The sequence below is a fragment of the Formica exsecta genome, unplaced genomic scaffold (assembly GCF_003651465.1).
Source record: "Formica exsecta isolate Colony F162 unplaced genomic scaffold, ASM365146v1 scaffold15, whole genome shotgun sequence".
In the NCBI taxonomy this organism is placed as follows: domain Eukaryota; kingdom Metazoa; phylum Arthropoda; class Insecta; order Hymenoptera; family Formicidae; genus Formica; species Formica exsecta.
The window spans coordinates 2,998,119-3,014,733 of record NW_021848825.1 but is presented as its reverse complement, the minus strand read 5'-3'; the positions used below and the strand labels follow the sequence as shown (position 1 = coordinate 3,014,733).

Below are 16,615 nucleotides of genomic sequence, written 5' to 3'. Positions count from 1 at the left end.
ACAAATACAATGCGTAATCTTTTCACGGCCGAATATAATACATAAACGAGTATTTATTCACACATAATGTATGGATACAAAATTATATATTATTATAATACTATAAATTTTACATAATACTATAAGTTTAAACAAAATAAACTTCAAACTATAATATATGCAGTTTTTTTCAAAATAAATAAGAATTAGAATATATAAATTATTTTAAAAAATTATTAATTTATATTTACTAAATAAATAAGAGCAAAAATAATAATAAACTTGTAATTTCTGTCGAAAAATATTATCTTTTCATTATTTTATCTCATTTATTTTATACGTTGTTTTCATCCAAATCTATAATTGGGAAGACATTTAGCTATTCTAAAATATTACACAAATATATGAATAATTATGTTATTAATATAAAAAAACATTATATTACTTTATGATAAATATTTCATTATAAAATACGCATGTATCATAATAAATTTTTACAAAGAGAGTATAATTTATTTAAACATATTTTGTGCGCTAAACATTTTAAGTGATCTACGTCGCTCATACCATTTTTCGTTGATCTCGCAGTCGCTCTGACGCAAATAAAAGATTAGAGGAAAAGCGTACATGCTGTATAATTAATATTGACAAATATCAACCTGTGCGAAAGTTCGCGATGTGGCCGCGTAAATTTGCATGCTCGAGCGTCGCGCATTTCTCACGCATGCATGACGAATGAGCGATGCGTAGCTCGGTGGCACCTTTTCTTTTTGCAAGGACTTTTCATGTCGTCTCTGTGTGTACCAAATGGCTCGGTGTCATCTCTGACCCTGATGACGAGAGGAAGACACCCGCGTATAGAAACTCGTGTCGAAGGCTGAAATTAAAAAGTTTCTTCTCATTTTTTTTTCGGCAAAAAGATTCGAAGAATAAGAAAAAAGATTAACGTTATTGATTTCAATTCAGTCCTTATAATGTTGTTGAATATCGTACAATATTATATAAGCTCAATCAAATCATATAGATGAATATGATTACGCTCGTGGTGAGAATAGTTATCATTCACTGCATACGTTAAAAGGAACGGCTATTTTTGTCTGCATTAAACAGCGATAGCGGCAATTAAAATAATGAATAAAATTTTTTTATCGATGAATCGTTTCTTGACGATTACTAATAGATGACAGAAAACAGCCACGGGTTTTAATTACCGTTACAGACCAGTTTATCTTTCTTGAGAATCTTTTAACGACGTGCATGATACAATCTAATCGATCGATTTAATCTATCGGGACAAGTATTTGAGCTTCGAGTATTGTGCATGCTTATAATTTCTCTCTTTGATTTCTCATGACCATCGATGGCACCGATCGTGATGATGTAATATGTAATGTGGCAACTGCTGAATTTTCTAGTCAATCGATATATGACTTCGAACGACACTTCTTCGAATAAAATTTTTTTTTTTTGCAAGAATTGTAATGTGTAATATATCTTTGACAGAATCAAATTTATGAGGTATTATACGATATGTAACATTCGCGAAGGAATGTTTTGTTACTTTTGAATCGTAATTTAATTCATACGCGTGTCAAACATATCGTAAAATTGGATCATGACGTACAAGCGATTCGAAAAGTTGTCACAAAAAAAAAAAGAGAAAAAAGCGCGTGGCGAATTTCGAGAATTGGTATGTATCCGTGAATAATTTGTTTGTGATAATGATGTCATGCGAGGATAATAATCTTAAAGATCCTCCGTTTTTTACCGGACCGACGCTGTCTTCTCCTCTTTCACTTCACTAGGAAACGCGCGTTCAATTCTATTGGATTAAGCGATTGCCAAATGTAAATAGTGCCGTCAGAATGGAATGGGGAAAACACGTAGTACGCCAATTTAATAGCGCCTCGAGATTGGCATAAGCCGGCAGGCTATCATGTACGCATGTCCTGTGCAAATAGCCACATTTCAGATTCGTTGGATTCTCTTGCGCATTCGTTCGCGCCTTGTGGCCTCGATTCATCGTCGCGGCCTTCTCAGAGTGTCCGAGACGTTCGTAGACTCCCAAAGAGACGACGCGAAAGTGTACCACATTTGCGAATTTTACTCTTGTTATATTTAGAGATTTCAGTTATTTCTCTATCAGTTATATCTCTTGAACTATTTCTGATATATTTATTTATTAATTTATTAATATAATAAGTTTAATTAAATAAATTTTATAATTATTATCTATTATGCTTACTTATATCTATATGATGAATTTTGATATAGCATAAAATATTATTTGTTCTCGTGTGCCTCAAATATTTGACATTATAAACTGTTGAGACACTCAAAGTGGGGCTGCTAATACACATAAGCATGTTTTATAAAAATGTAGAGAACATTATAATACGACAATGCGGGAAGCATGGCAGAAGTGTTAGTTTATGATTTTATTATGATCATATAATATTTACTACGACGGTCGTATCTTTATGCAAAATATATATATATATATATACGATATGTAACATTCGCGAAGGAATGTTTTGTTACTTTTGAATCGTAATTTAATTCATACGCGTGTCAAACATATCGTAAAATTGGATCATGACGTACAAGCGATTCGAAAAGTTGTCACAAAAAAAAAAAGAGAAAAAAGCGCGTGGCGAATTTCGAGAATTGGTATGTATCCGTGAATAATTTGTTTGTGATAATGATGTCATGCGAGGATAATAATCTTAAAGATCCTCCGTTTTTTACCGGACCGACGCTGTCTTCTCCTCTTTCACTTCACTAGGAAACGCGCGTTCAATTCTATTGGATTAAGCGATTGCCAAATGTAAATAGTGCCGTCAGAATGGAATGGGGAAAACACGTAGTACGCCAATTTAATAGCGCCTCGAGATTGGCATAAGCCGGCAGGCTATCATGTACGCATGTCCTGTGCAAATAGCCACATTTCAGATTCGTTGGATTCTCTTGCGCATTCGTTCGCGCCTTGTGGCCTCGATTCATCGTCGCGGCCTTCTCAGAGTGTCCGAGACGTTCGTAGACTCCCAAAGAGACGACGCGAAAGTGTACCACATTTGCGAATTTTACTCTTGTTATATTTAGAGATTTCAGTTATTTCTCTATCAGTTATATCTCTTGAACTATTTCTGATATATTTATTTATTAAAATAATTATAGTAATTATAAATAATTAATATTGAATGAATTATGATATATCAAAGAGATTATATTTATATGAAATTCTTGTTTGACTTTGTAATAATGTCTCGAGTCGATCAACATTTTATAGATAACTATATTAGACTATTAATATATACGTATATATGGAGTCAAAATCAAATTAAATTGTTGAATAATTTTTCTACGTAATGCAAAATTTTTTTATGGAATATATATATGTGTGTGTATGTACATGAAGTCAAGAGTTATTCTCCGTTCTAAATGATAGAGCAACTAATACGCGGTCATTGTCTTCATTTGGAGAATGTTATCGGCAAATTCCATTGTACCAGGAAACGATCTTACCTGAAGATAGCCTGAGGGCAATTGGTCCCATGTCGAATATAGCAATAGTATATTATTATAGTAATCGAAAACGTTAATCACTATCCTAAGTTTGTCTTGTCAATTCCAATTTTTATATATATTCAATTAGTTTTTTATAAATAAGTGTGTCATAGCATGCATCTGTGTGTGAAATAAAGAAAACCTGTTATATCGAATTTAATTGAATAAAACATAAATGGCCTAATATAAATTATTGCATTAAACGTCGAGATAAAATTGCAATATTTCGTATTAATCGTATATTCATTATCTTATTTGAAAACAGTTCCTTTCATATGGTTCGATAAATTTATCATACTTGACATGCACGAAAATATTCCCAAATTTCCTGTTGATGAAATCAGAATTTTAATATGAAGAATCTTAATATGTAAAACTACATTTTTTGGAAAAAACTAAAAAGTTTTTTCTTAAAATATATGGCCATGAATTGATATAATTATATTATAACTTTAGAGATATATTATTTAATCAATGCTTCCCCTCCCTCCCCCCTCCCACCCCCGAAGATGCAGTTAATTTTTTATGTGCTATACATATAAATAATAAAATTACTACATTTTAATTTTTTTCATATTATAATTTCATAGAATAATAGTATACATCGTACGATACAATAAAAAAAAAATATGTACGTCGATATCCTTTGTCGATTTACTGGAACATGGAACTTGTGTACGTATGGGTAATCGCGACAGCCAGTTCATGATTCTCGCATGCCGCACGTAGCCGTTAATAATCCACTGATAACCGCGCTGAGTCAGCTGAGTTGTATGCATTGCGCACAGCCTCGCCGCTGATTGTACGAAAAAGCTCGACTAAGCTATGAAACGACAGCTGGACATTTATTTTTTTTTTTTTTAGGAAAATTTTAAACTGATTAATATTTTTTTATGTTTTTTTTATATCATCAACGTTCGTACGTTTGATGACGAACATCGGTGATAGTTTGACGAAACCGAATTAACGCACACAGACGGATGCGGGACCGTATCGTGCGTTGCATTCTATCGTTGCATAATCGAGGTCGGCTTAATGAACAATCTTTGATAATTCCAAATAGCCGACGGCCATGATGTTCAAGTGGCGCCTCATTTATAGTGGCATAATTTTATCTTATTTTTTCTTTTCTTTTCTCTCCCTTTCTCTCTCTCTCTCTCTCTATCAAGATTTTCCAATCGGTTTTCTTTGCGCATAACATATTCTACTATCGTTGCATTATTTTCTTTTATTTGCATTGCACAATACCTTGTTACCTTTGGTACTTAATATTCCTCTCTCTGTGTTTCACGATTTTCGTATAGAATACGCGAATGGTGGAAAAACCATCGTTTGTCTGAGAATAGAAATGCTTCGAAATAGATGTGTTCGCGGGAGCACGAAGGAGTGGTCATTGTGAACACCGCTTAATTGTAATGCACGCCGCGACACGTGTCATGGCACGGCACGGCCGGTCACGCATTTGCATCGATTACATTGACGACATGCGAATCTACAAGCATCTTCGTAGATACGTGTCATCTAAGCGCCGTTAATGAGATCTAAGACGAACTTGAGAATTAACTGTATTTTATATGGGAAAAAATCTTTTTTATCACAGATTTATTGATAACTAATATACAGATTGATACAATAATTGGAATCTTTTTATCTGAAATTTAAAATATATTATGATTTAATTATGATTTTAATATCTTGTCTTAAAGTTTAGAAAAATATTATTTTAATTATTGTGAATGTTTAGTTTTATAATTAGCTTGAATAAATAAAAATCACACTACAGTCAATTATTAATCACGTACGATTGACAAACAAACAATACGCATTAATTATCATGATTTAAGAAACGCGCGTGTAAAATGCCGGATTGAAAGAATACAGACACGGTAATTCGCGGTGCTATGTTATACCAGGCACACAGGATTGACGTGACATTCAATTCCGCAAAGTCAGTGATAATTGGAGAGCATATTATCGATCATTGTCGTACTGATCATCCTCTATTTCCTGTATGATGAGAATTTGCGGTTTCCCTCGATCTCTTCGGCGCCTGTAAAAATAATACTTAGATGCAGAAACCGGTCATTTTTCCATCTCGAATGTATATACGTTTGTTTTATGTGTATTGTAACTTACATACATATACATCCTTTTTTCCGCTCCATGAAAGGATTCATGCACACGATCGCATGCATGTATTTACGAGTAATCGCAAATGCGAGTGTCGAGGATACATTGCATACGAATGCATTCGTATTTACTTTTGCTTTGCGGCAAAATAATCGCTTCGCTTGTACGAGAGAGTTACGTAAACTAGAAAATGGAACACTGATGATCGAAAGATTAGTTATACTCCATGGAGCTCTCTAACTAAAGGAGAGAACAGCACTATTATATATCTGATCATGAAATAAATTGACTGAAAAGAATACGCAAAGAAAATTTTTTCTGCATGGAGTGTTGCTTTAGTCTCTCAGTAGCAATGATATATTTAAATTCAAAAATTAGTAAATAACTAAAGCATATTATCTTTATTACAATAGAATCTAAAACATTTGAATTAGAAATAAAGTATACTTAAAATATTTTTGTAAAATAGCCTGTATAAGATGTGAATACTTCCAAACAATTTACATATAGCTTCACGTAGTCCGACTGTTAATTAGACTTGTTAACTCGTGCGAAGTCATCAGTCTAGCAAGAATGCCGAACACAGAGAAAAGGAGACAAGAGAGCAACATGCATGAATGTGAATTGACCGAACCATTTAAGTCTTTAAACTTCGACAGAGCAATGCCGGTAATGGCAAAGCCGGTGCAAAGCAACGGTTCTGAGGTTATTTGTAAGGACGTCCACACAACTCGCGGTCAATTTTAACTAAACCCGATCGATGACACGCTTGCTCGCGCGATTCGAAAGTGCAAAGCGAATGGAATTTTTTCCATCCCGTTTCTTGCGACGATGTCTTCCCGTTTGCGTTCGATTTCACCGTGCAAAAAAAAAAATTTCATCCGTTTGTGTTCCCAATCTTTTTGAAGAAGGGGTATTTCGTGACTTCTTGATCTAGGCAATCGCAATAACATCTCGAAATTCTAGGAACCGCTAACGGATTGTTTAATTAGGCGGTTAAGCTGCATATAAAGTGACATTAATGAAAGAATCACGTCGTATAGCAACCTCTGTTAGGATCACTTTTGGTAGATTTCGGCGATTCTCTTGTTCTGTTCATACCAAATGGTCGCGTTATAACGTTTATTAACCTTGACACATATTAGCATTTCACATTTACTGTTTTCCGTTTAAATTCTTGAAAATTTTAAATTCGCTGTTCAATATTATTATAGGCTCTGAGAATTCATACGATCACATATTTAGCAGTAAATGTGCGATATGAGTACCTAATATCTATTATTTTTTGAAGCATTTTTTTTAATGCCATTTGAGGCAAGAAATGATGATCGCAAGCGATATTACATGTCCTTGCAGTGAATGTTTACAAGTTTACTTGTATATACGCATTCTCAACCATTACGCGCTTACACAATACAACTTTTATTGTGTCGGAGATATCTCGCTCGGTAATTACAACACCAGCGAATCTTGATTGCAAACGATACTCATAATAAAACAAGATAAAAATAATTAAAATCCATATCAGTTACTCTAAAAAGGCTATTTTTCTCAGCCAATGTTGCATTTCTGCATAATTTGCGCCTAGATGATTTCATAAAGTATTGAATAAAGAAGTTTAAAAAGATTAGCCAACACACGCACACATAGGAATATCAATCTTTGCATAGCAATTTTGCTATGAGTACTTTATAGATAGTGTAATTCGGACGAAAATGACCGATTCTATATTAAAGAAAAGAGACCAGTATGTTAACCCTTTGTTGCTAAACATGCTAAATATGCCGTCAGCATCATTCAGCGTCTACGGTAGTAGTATTTATCTCACGACAATCCGGGCAATCCGTGGCTGAGGCAACCACGGTTTTCGTCACTGACAAACACTAACTGCATATTTCGCGTTATGTACGCGGAAAAAATCTAAACATTATCCGTGCTTTCTGTTTTTACGAGGAAATGTGTCAAGGTAATTAGACGTTTCATCACATCTCGCCGTCCTACGAGCACGCGATGTCGTCTTGAAGTCGTTGAAATTGAATAATCGTTGCAGTCATCCGTATTATCTCTCCACGAGATACGCATCTTTTTCTGTCGGATCAGAAGAGGAACCGATAGGGCCCAGAATAATCGTCGTGAAACTCATTGTGTTGGAGTGCACTTCTGGCAATAAGAATTTATTAAATTCGCGCGGTTTATTCGTTGTTGCTAATGCTTGACAGCCCTCGTGTACGCCAGTCTTTCTAAATCTCTTTTTCTAATCTGTCTCGGGGCCTCCTACAAAGACTCTGCGAGGGGAATGCCTTCAGTCATCGACACCGAATGTATATTACGGTTCTAACCGATCCAAACCGGCTTTCACCAGCGACCAATCGCCTTAATTCTACCGGTTTCTGGTGCTGGGTCAGCAAATCCATTTTCATGATCGGGATTCGTCGAGGAGATTCAATATACTACACAATCCCATGAAATAAATCGTTGACTCACTCGTTCGTTGAATCGTCTAATCGTACCTTACAGCGGGGCCAAGGCCGTAAATTTTTTGTGAATATTTGCAAAAAAATATTTCAAAGCAATGAAGCAATATATATCAGGGGATTATGTGTTTTCTAACGAAAAAAGAAGCCTCCAATGAATTTTCGTGATTTATGACGTGATTATGCGGTATTTATACGGCAAAAGCCATTTACACAGATTCGAGAGAAATCGGATAATTACTGGATGGATATACTACTTAATGCGGAGATATTATTTTTTAATCCTTGTAATATAAGAATATAATATATATTAATATTTTATAAATTATTTTTTATATTCAGATTTTTTCATATTTAATCGGGAACTCTTATATTTCATTTTTATATCCGTAAAATAATAGCATTGGAAAGTCAAATAAGTTGTTGAAGAGAGAAAAGTCTTTGTATAATATAAAGAATATATATATCATCAATGAAATTGCATTTTTCCATATTTAATCTATTTTGCTATTTATTATGCCAATTTATTTCTATGTATTTATCATCTACTTTATTTTCCGCAATAATTATTAGTAGTCTCTAATTTGTTAGTCATACAAAAATATTCACGCGTGCAGCGACCTCGTCACTTGGTAAGAGTGCAGAAAACATCGCGTTGATTATTTTGACGTGCGTTTGTAACCAAGCGTGTCTATCTCCGCACCGCATAATTTTCACTGCTAGTGACGCAACGCATAGGAACGCGATTCGTCAGGCTTGCGATTTAAGTAAGTCTATTCGCATACATAACGCAATTTTAATAAAACAATCTAGTACATGAAATCGATAAATTGAAAACATCTCGCGTCGATACGGCACGAAGAAAAAAATCGCAATTGTTTTGCAGAAATGCTTCGGTTATTTCACCATTAAAAGAACGCAGCAGCAAATAATCGCGGAGTATTTCTTTCGATCATACGATTGTATGACAATTGCACGAATATTTCAATTATTTGCATAACATACGCAATTTTTCTATCCGAGCGAATTGATTGCCGTTGGCACGGTCTTAAACGGACCTGATATGCTTTTTATTCGCGGAAAAGTTGGCGGTAAAATTATTATCTCAGACACGAGTAGAGCTATTGCTTTTTATCGCACGATATGACGATTGTTCAGAGAATTGTACTTAATAAAGAAGCATCGAGCACGTATGAACGAAATAAAATGGACTATACATTCTGCCGTTATAATTTTTTTTAATAAATATAATATTTTCCGTCTTATCGTATACTGGTATCCATTATTAAATTTATTTATCTATTATATACTACGATTATTTTAATCTCGGAATTTCAACATGTCAAAAATTATTCGTAAACAAAAAAAATATAAATTATATATTTTATATTTTTATAAAAATATAACAATATTATATTATATTATTTTTTATGTTAAAATGTCGATGTAAATATTAATATAATTATTAGTATAAATATCTTGATAAGTATTAATATACATATTACCTTTTCTAATTAGATTTCTAATTAGACCAGAGTCTTGATGCAGCATATGCGTGGGCATATAATAACACTAGTATAATTCCTATAAGATTTTGCGTAACCTTAACAAGAATTATAACATAATTATCTATATAATTAAATTGTAATATAATTTATCTCGTAAACAGTAAGTGAAGTGAAAAAGATAGAACGCTTATTAAAATATTAAACGTATCATACATAAAATTGATTTTTTTAAAAACTATATAATTACTGCTTCCGTTATTGCAGTCTATTTTGAGCTGATGATCATTTTTTAAAGACATAAAAAATTGTATATAAAATTCCTATTAAATAAATTACATATCTCACACGTTTCATGTAAAAGCTATATGTATACGATAGTATCAGTGACAGTTAATTTTGATCTCTCTTCTTCAAGAATGGCGAAATGCATCTGTAATTACACACTCTATCTCGATTATAGCGAAAGATCATTCGTCACTTGCGGCAATCTATTGTAATTAGCATACGCGTCTGGCGGTTGATTAATATTTTCGTATTCATTCACGCGTATACAAGGCGCCTGTACCTCGCTGTAGACTCACTTTAAAGATTACGCAGCCTTGCCGTTCTCTCTCGAAAGGTTACCGTTTGTCACATCGTATTTTTCGCGATTTGCAGATTCTTGTTTGCGCGGCGATAGTCCCGAGAAAGTTTGCAAAAATAGATTCTAATAGAGAGTATTGCAATATCATACTAATATTTGCTATATATGTTGTATACTATGTACATGCAAAGTGTTCAAGTGTTTATTGAATTAACAAGGAAATAGTGAAATAAATAATAGCTAAATTGTTTCAATTAAAAGCTATTGACACATTTTACAAATTCACACTACTGAATTTTTGATCGGTTATTTTTTTTAATCTCATGATAAAATATCACAATAAAAAATAATTGAAGAAATTGTTAATTAATGATTTAGAATACTATAATTAAAAGGTTGGTTAATGGCGATTAGGAACACAGGCTGCAACTGCATAAATCATAAATGGATGCGCACATGGTACGTAGAAGCGAGGAAATCTGATAAAGAGATATCGCAGGAAGCGATCACAATATCGTTATGAAGGAAACAATGTGTGTGCAAGCGCAGTGCATAAAGCCACATTAATGTGTGCATGCATTTCCATATACATGAATGACTTCACGTAATTGTATGTATCTTATTCGCGCGTCAAGAACGGTGACGAAACTCTCATTTAAGGAGCGTTAACTACAGGTGTATTTACGTAAGAATAAATGTTTTTATTGAGTACCTTCAACATCGGCCGCAATGATATTGATAATTGATAGAAGCAAGCAAACCTGAGTAATTTTTACCTATGTATAAAATAAATACAATCTTTTCTGGCGAAAAGATATACGCATATTTTTAATGTGCATTAATAATATTCCATGCGATATAAAGGCGTCGTCAATTATTATACAAATAGCACCAATAATCAATTATTAATCGTCATTACGCCAAAGGATATAACTTGTTCTTTGACTAGTTGCATTTTTCAGTGAAATGTTACTTATGTACTGGGTATTTTTTATAACATTTATGTTGAACATCAATTTGTCGTATACTAACTGCTAAAGATTATTATTATACTTAATAAAACTTTGCATGGCTTTTAAATTTTTAAATATCAGACATATATATTTAAGATTTTATTAATTATATCTTATTATGAAAAATAAAATTTATATATAATTTCTGCTTACATATCTTCAATGTTTAATTTATAGTTTACACGCGGAGGATATTTACAGATATCTAAATATCAATAACCACTGGAGATGGTTGATAATAATACGTAATCCACATAAGCAAATTTAAATAATAAACAATTGTAATTTTGTGTATGTTCAGGTAGTCGCCACGTAAAATGGTAGCATCGCAAAACGATGGTGGTAGAAGTATGGGAGGTGGCAATGGTGGTGGCGGCGGCGATGACACGGTTTACACGGTGGCCGTGATGAGCGGCGGCGGTTACAGAAACGAGGGCTACAAGGACGACGGCACCGACGGCATACCGCCGGAACCGCAAAAACCGCCGCAGCTACCGGCAACGGACGACGATACGCAGTCGCGGAAGTTCAATGTGTCGCGCGGCGAGAAATGGCGTATCCTGAAGAACATTGGCACCGTCTCGATCGCTTTCATGGTTCAGTTCACCGCGTTCCAGGGTACGGCGAATCTACAGTCGTCGATCAATGCAAGCGACGGCCTCGGCACCGTATCGCTCTCGGCTATCTACGCCGCCCTGGTGCTCTCGTGTATTTTTGTACCCACTTTCCTCATCAAGAGACTTACCGTCAAGTGGACCCTTTGTCTATCTATGCTCTGCTACGCACCATACATCGGCTCGCAGTTCTATCCTAAATTCTATACCCTGGTACCTGCCGGCGTACTCCTTGGTCTCGGCGCCGCGCCCATGTGGGCTGCCAAGGCCACATATCTCACCCAGGTTGGTGGAGTTTACGCCAAGATTACCGATCAACCGATTGACGCTATCGTCGTACGGTTCTTCGGCTTCTTCTTCCTGGCGTGGCAAACCGCCGAGCTCTGGGGCAATCTCATCTCCTCGCTTGGTAAGTTAATAGTTTCAAATTTACCATATATTATTAAAACTATTATTTTAACACAAGATTATTTTAGCAAGAGATTTATTGGACTATCTTATGCTATATGACTATTTTCGTTATATTATTTATATATGCGATATGTTTCGACAGAATTTAGATTAATACAAAAAATGTACGCTGTTTTTTTCATAATTTACATTTTATGACACAAAGGATATCGTATACAATGAGACCAAAGTACTTTCGATTGGAGAATAATAATGAAAAGATTTTGTAACAGTGTAATAGCAAGAGATACAATTAATCAAATTAATCAACATATTATTAGATTAGTTTTGATAACTGATTTTTTTAATACTTGCATATTTACATGCATATAATTAATAATTATATGGCGCTTCGTGAAGAGAATTGATTTTTGAAAATATTTAATTTTCTCACTATTGAGATTATAAAAGAGCTTAATAAACGTTTTTACGTGATTTGTCATATCACATTAAACCGGTATGTATATATTTGCAGAAGCAGCTCTCCTTGCTGTCACTCGAGAATGTATAATAGAGACATTTTCTACATCTCAATAACACACAACATTTTAATACTATCGCCGTCTGTTTTTTACACTCAATTACCAGCAACTCACAATATAACCGTTAATGCCGCGCAAATACACCCGTAAAATTGTGTGCACAATTGTACGATGACTTATCAACTTGGACTATCTTGCTCATCTTATAACCAGATGTGTGTGTACTATAATTATATCATCATAATTATAATTGTAATATCACATAACTGGTTTAAAAAATATATTTTTCTAGACACAAATTATTAATTTAAAAATTTCGCGGAGAACTTTTATTAAAAAGTTAATATAAATTGTATATATAAAAACAACTATTTTTTTAATTGACTAAATTTATTTATTTTTTATATTTATATTCATATTATAATAAAATCATATTTTTCTTATATAAAAAATAGCATATATATCTTTATCTTTTATTGTTAAAATATTTTTATGTACATATATGTATTATATAATTTTTTAAAGCTCTCTTGAAGAGCTTTAAATTAAGAAAAGGTCTATTTTTTGTTCAGTTGAGTTAAAAATATAGTCTGTAAAAGAATATAGAAATGCAGAATATTTTATTATGATTAGGTAAAATATTTTAGTCTCCGAAATTAGGCAAGTTTCGCAGTGGCAAATACGCAGCGTACGCGTACAGTAGAAACAGACGTTACAGTCAGACAGTCGGACTAAATGCTCGGTTTTTCCCCTGATGCTCGTATCCTCACGCCTTTACACGCCTTGCGTCCGTCATATATGTGTGCAAGATAACACTGTTGGTGAAAGACTCCACAAGCGAGACAGGCTGTGATAGCGACAGAGAGCGAATCGCACATTCGCCGAGAAGAAACGAGATTTATCCGGTATAAACCTGTGATAGTCGGTTTCCGTACTACCTCGTACGCATTCCCCGTTGCTGCGTATATACGCACACGCGCACGCATATATATATACACGCTCAGCAAAGTATTATTGTGTGTCGATCTTACATGTGAAGAAACGTTTCTTCGATTTCTTTGCTCATCGAACATCTAATGTATTCAGTCTGACGCTATTCTGGGTGGTATAAATCAATAAAATCCGGAACCGAAGAATGTTCTAATTATTATTAAAAAATTGATATGTTTAACTATGAAAAAAAAGAATATAAATTTAAATGTAAATATAATAGGTCTATTTTTTGTTCAGTTGAGTTAAAAATATAGTCTGTAAAAGAATATAGAAATGCAGAATATTTTATTATGATTAGGTAAAATATTTTAGTCTCCGAAATTAGGCAAGTTTCGCAGTGGCAAATACGCAGCGTACGCGTACAGTAGAAACAGACGTTACAGTCAGACAGTCGGACTAAATGCTCGGTTTTTCCCCTGATGCTCGTATCCTCACGCCTTTACACGCCTTGCGTCCGTCATATATGTGTGCAAGATAACACTGTTGGTGAAAGACTCCACAAGCGAGACAGGCTGTGATAGCGACAGAGAGCGAATCGCACATTCGCCGAGAAGAAACGAGATTTATCCGGTATAAACCTGTGATAGTCGGTTTCCGTACTACCTCGTACGCATTCCCCGTTGCTGCGTATATACGCACACGCGCACGCATATATATATACACGCTCAGCAAAGTATTATTGTGTGTCGATCTTACATGTGAAGAAACGTTTCTTCGATTTCTTTGCTCATCGAACATCTAATGTATTCAGTCTGACGCTATTCTGGGTGGTATAAATCAATAAAATCCGGAACCGAAGAATGTTCTAATTATTATTAAAAAATTGATATGTTTAACTATGAAAAAAAAGAATATAAATTTAAATGTAAATATAATTAAAAAATTAAAAAATAAGTAAAAGTGTATATATATAGTCTTAAATAAAGAAATCAGATTTAATCATGATGCGCACGTTTACTTTCTTGGATTTCTTGTTATTTGTAGAATTTATGATTGCAAATTTATTTGAAATCTGTAATGATATGTGTGTCTCTCTCTCAGACGATATATATAAAATATTATTTAATCTGCTTTATAATATTATTTAATCCGCTTTATAATCTAGATAAATAAAATTAATCCAGATAAATAATAAATTGCAAAGATAAAAAACATTAATAGTGCACAATATAACAAATATATCGATGTTTATCAAACATATTTATATGTGTAAAGTAATATAATAGTATAGCACAAAGAGAGAAAGAGAGAGAGAGAGAGAGAATATTTGCTTTAGAAGAAAAAAAGTTTTACTCTAGATAAGTGTAGATGGTTAGAAAGATGAGCTCTTTTCTTAAATTACTGAACGGATAGAGAAAAGTTAGTGCCATTGACGCCAGACAATATTTGCAAATATACGACAAAGGTTAAGATTGTTTTGGAATCCTTGTCGAGGTCGACGTGTGCGCAATATGATAGCAATGAATGGTCGATAGTGACATGAAGGTTACGGGAATTGCGAACAGGGTATAATTAAATAATTCGTACAACCGGAGATCTTTGTAAAATGATTCGGTAATACTTATAAGATTTTTTTATGCATTATGACATTGATTATGGAAGAAGTCGATTAAATTTATGTCACGTATTGATCGTATTTAAATAACACGGTAAATTATCGTAAAGAATCTGTTTTATTTTTGTCAAATTATAAGTAAATAAGATTTTAATGATGTTAATTAAAATAAATTATAATTATAAATGTTTCTTCAAGTCTGAAATTTTGATATTATGCGTATTTCTTGATATATACAATCAATGTTTTATTATAGGAAATTTAAGTGAAGGCCATTATTTATTGCAATCTTTTAATATTAAATGTCTCGATGGTAAAATTACGATTTAAAATACAGCAAAAGCAAAATTTATTTAAACTTTAAATAAACAATAATTTCTTTATCTTATATATCTTGTTTAGTTATTTTTGAATTTAGACCTAAAAATTCAGTTTCTTCAATCTATAATTAAAAACCTTTTTATTCCAATTTGATTTAAAATTATAAAACTATTTATTAGCCTTTTTGTTTAAAAAAAAAAATAAATGTAAAATTAATAAAACATCGTATTTTTGTTTTGATATAAAAACTTTAGTGCTATAATGAAAATACGAAATATTTTTCATCGCTCAATAAAAGATAATTAAAAGGCAAAAGATGATATCTTCAGCGTGCTTTTCATTCCGATCGTGTAATTCTAATGAACGATTTCCTCGTACATGCTCGAACAGCAGACACCGTTAAAAAACAGACAATTTTTAACAATTATAACGATGATGGTGGGAACGATTTTAAATATGATATAACATTATTAGCTCTGCTCCAGTGAAAGTCCTTTTCCTCTTGGATAAACATACGTAGATTCCAGAGAATGACGATACGCTTTGTTTAGAGCTATCGATTAGTTTCTGTCTTCTGTCGGAAAATATTTAAACGCTTATATGAAATTGTGAGTAATACAAGATATCAGGCACGCCGCGACGATAGAAGATGAAAGTCGTACCGCGTGTCAGTAGTTCCGGTCGATGATTTAACCGGCGGGATATGGCGAGCGTTAATTTTTCACGGCAACGTAACGCATGCCGCAACTCGCCTAACGCATTGCGTGATCTCTCGACATATTCAAGATAGTTTTTATCGTCACATATCTGCGTTACATATTATATCACGTGCACTAATAATAACGCGCGTGTACGGCGATTCTTGCAAACATTCGCGCGTTTCAAAACGAATCGTTGCACTTTAAAGCGCCGTGGCTCCTAGTTGATTTATAACTCAATACGCGTC

At 33.4% G+C, this 16,615-nt stretch overlaps 1 protein-coding gene across 1 annotated transcript in view; it reads left to right on the top strand.

The window, feature by feature from the left end:
- LOC115232773 (UNC93-like protein) overlaps positions 1–16,615 on the top strand; it is a 49,319-nt gene that overhangs the window by 5,475 nt on the left and 27,229 nt on the right. The window contains exon 2 of the mRNA XM_029802850.1: positions 11,556–12,277. Within this exon, the coding sequence (XP_029658710.1) occupies positions 11,572–12,277 (706 nt within the window). The 5' untranslated portion in view covers positions 11,556–11,571. The remainder of the gene's footprint in view (positions 1–11,555; positions 12,278–16,615) is intronic.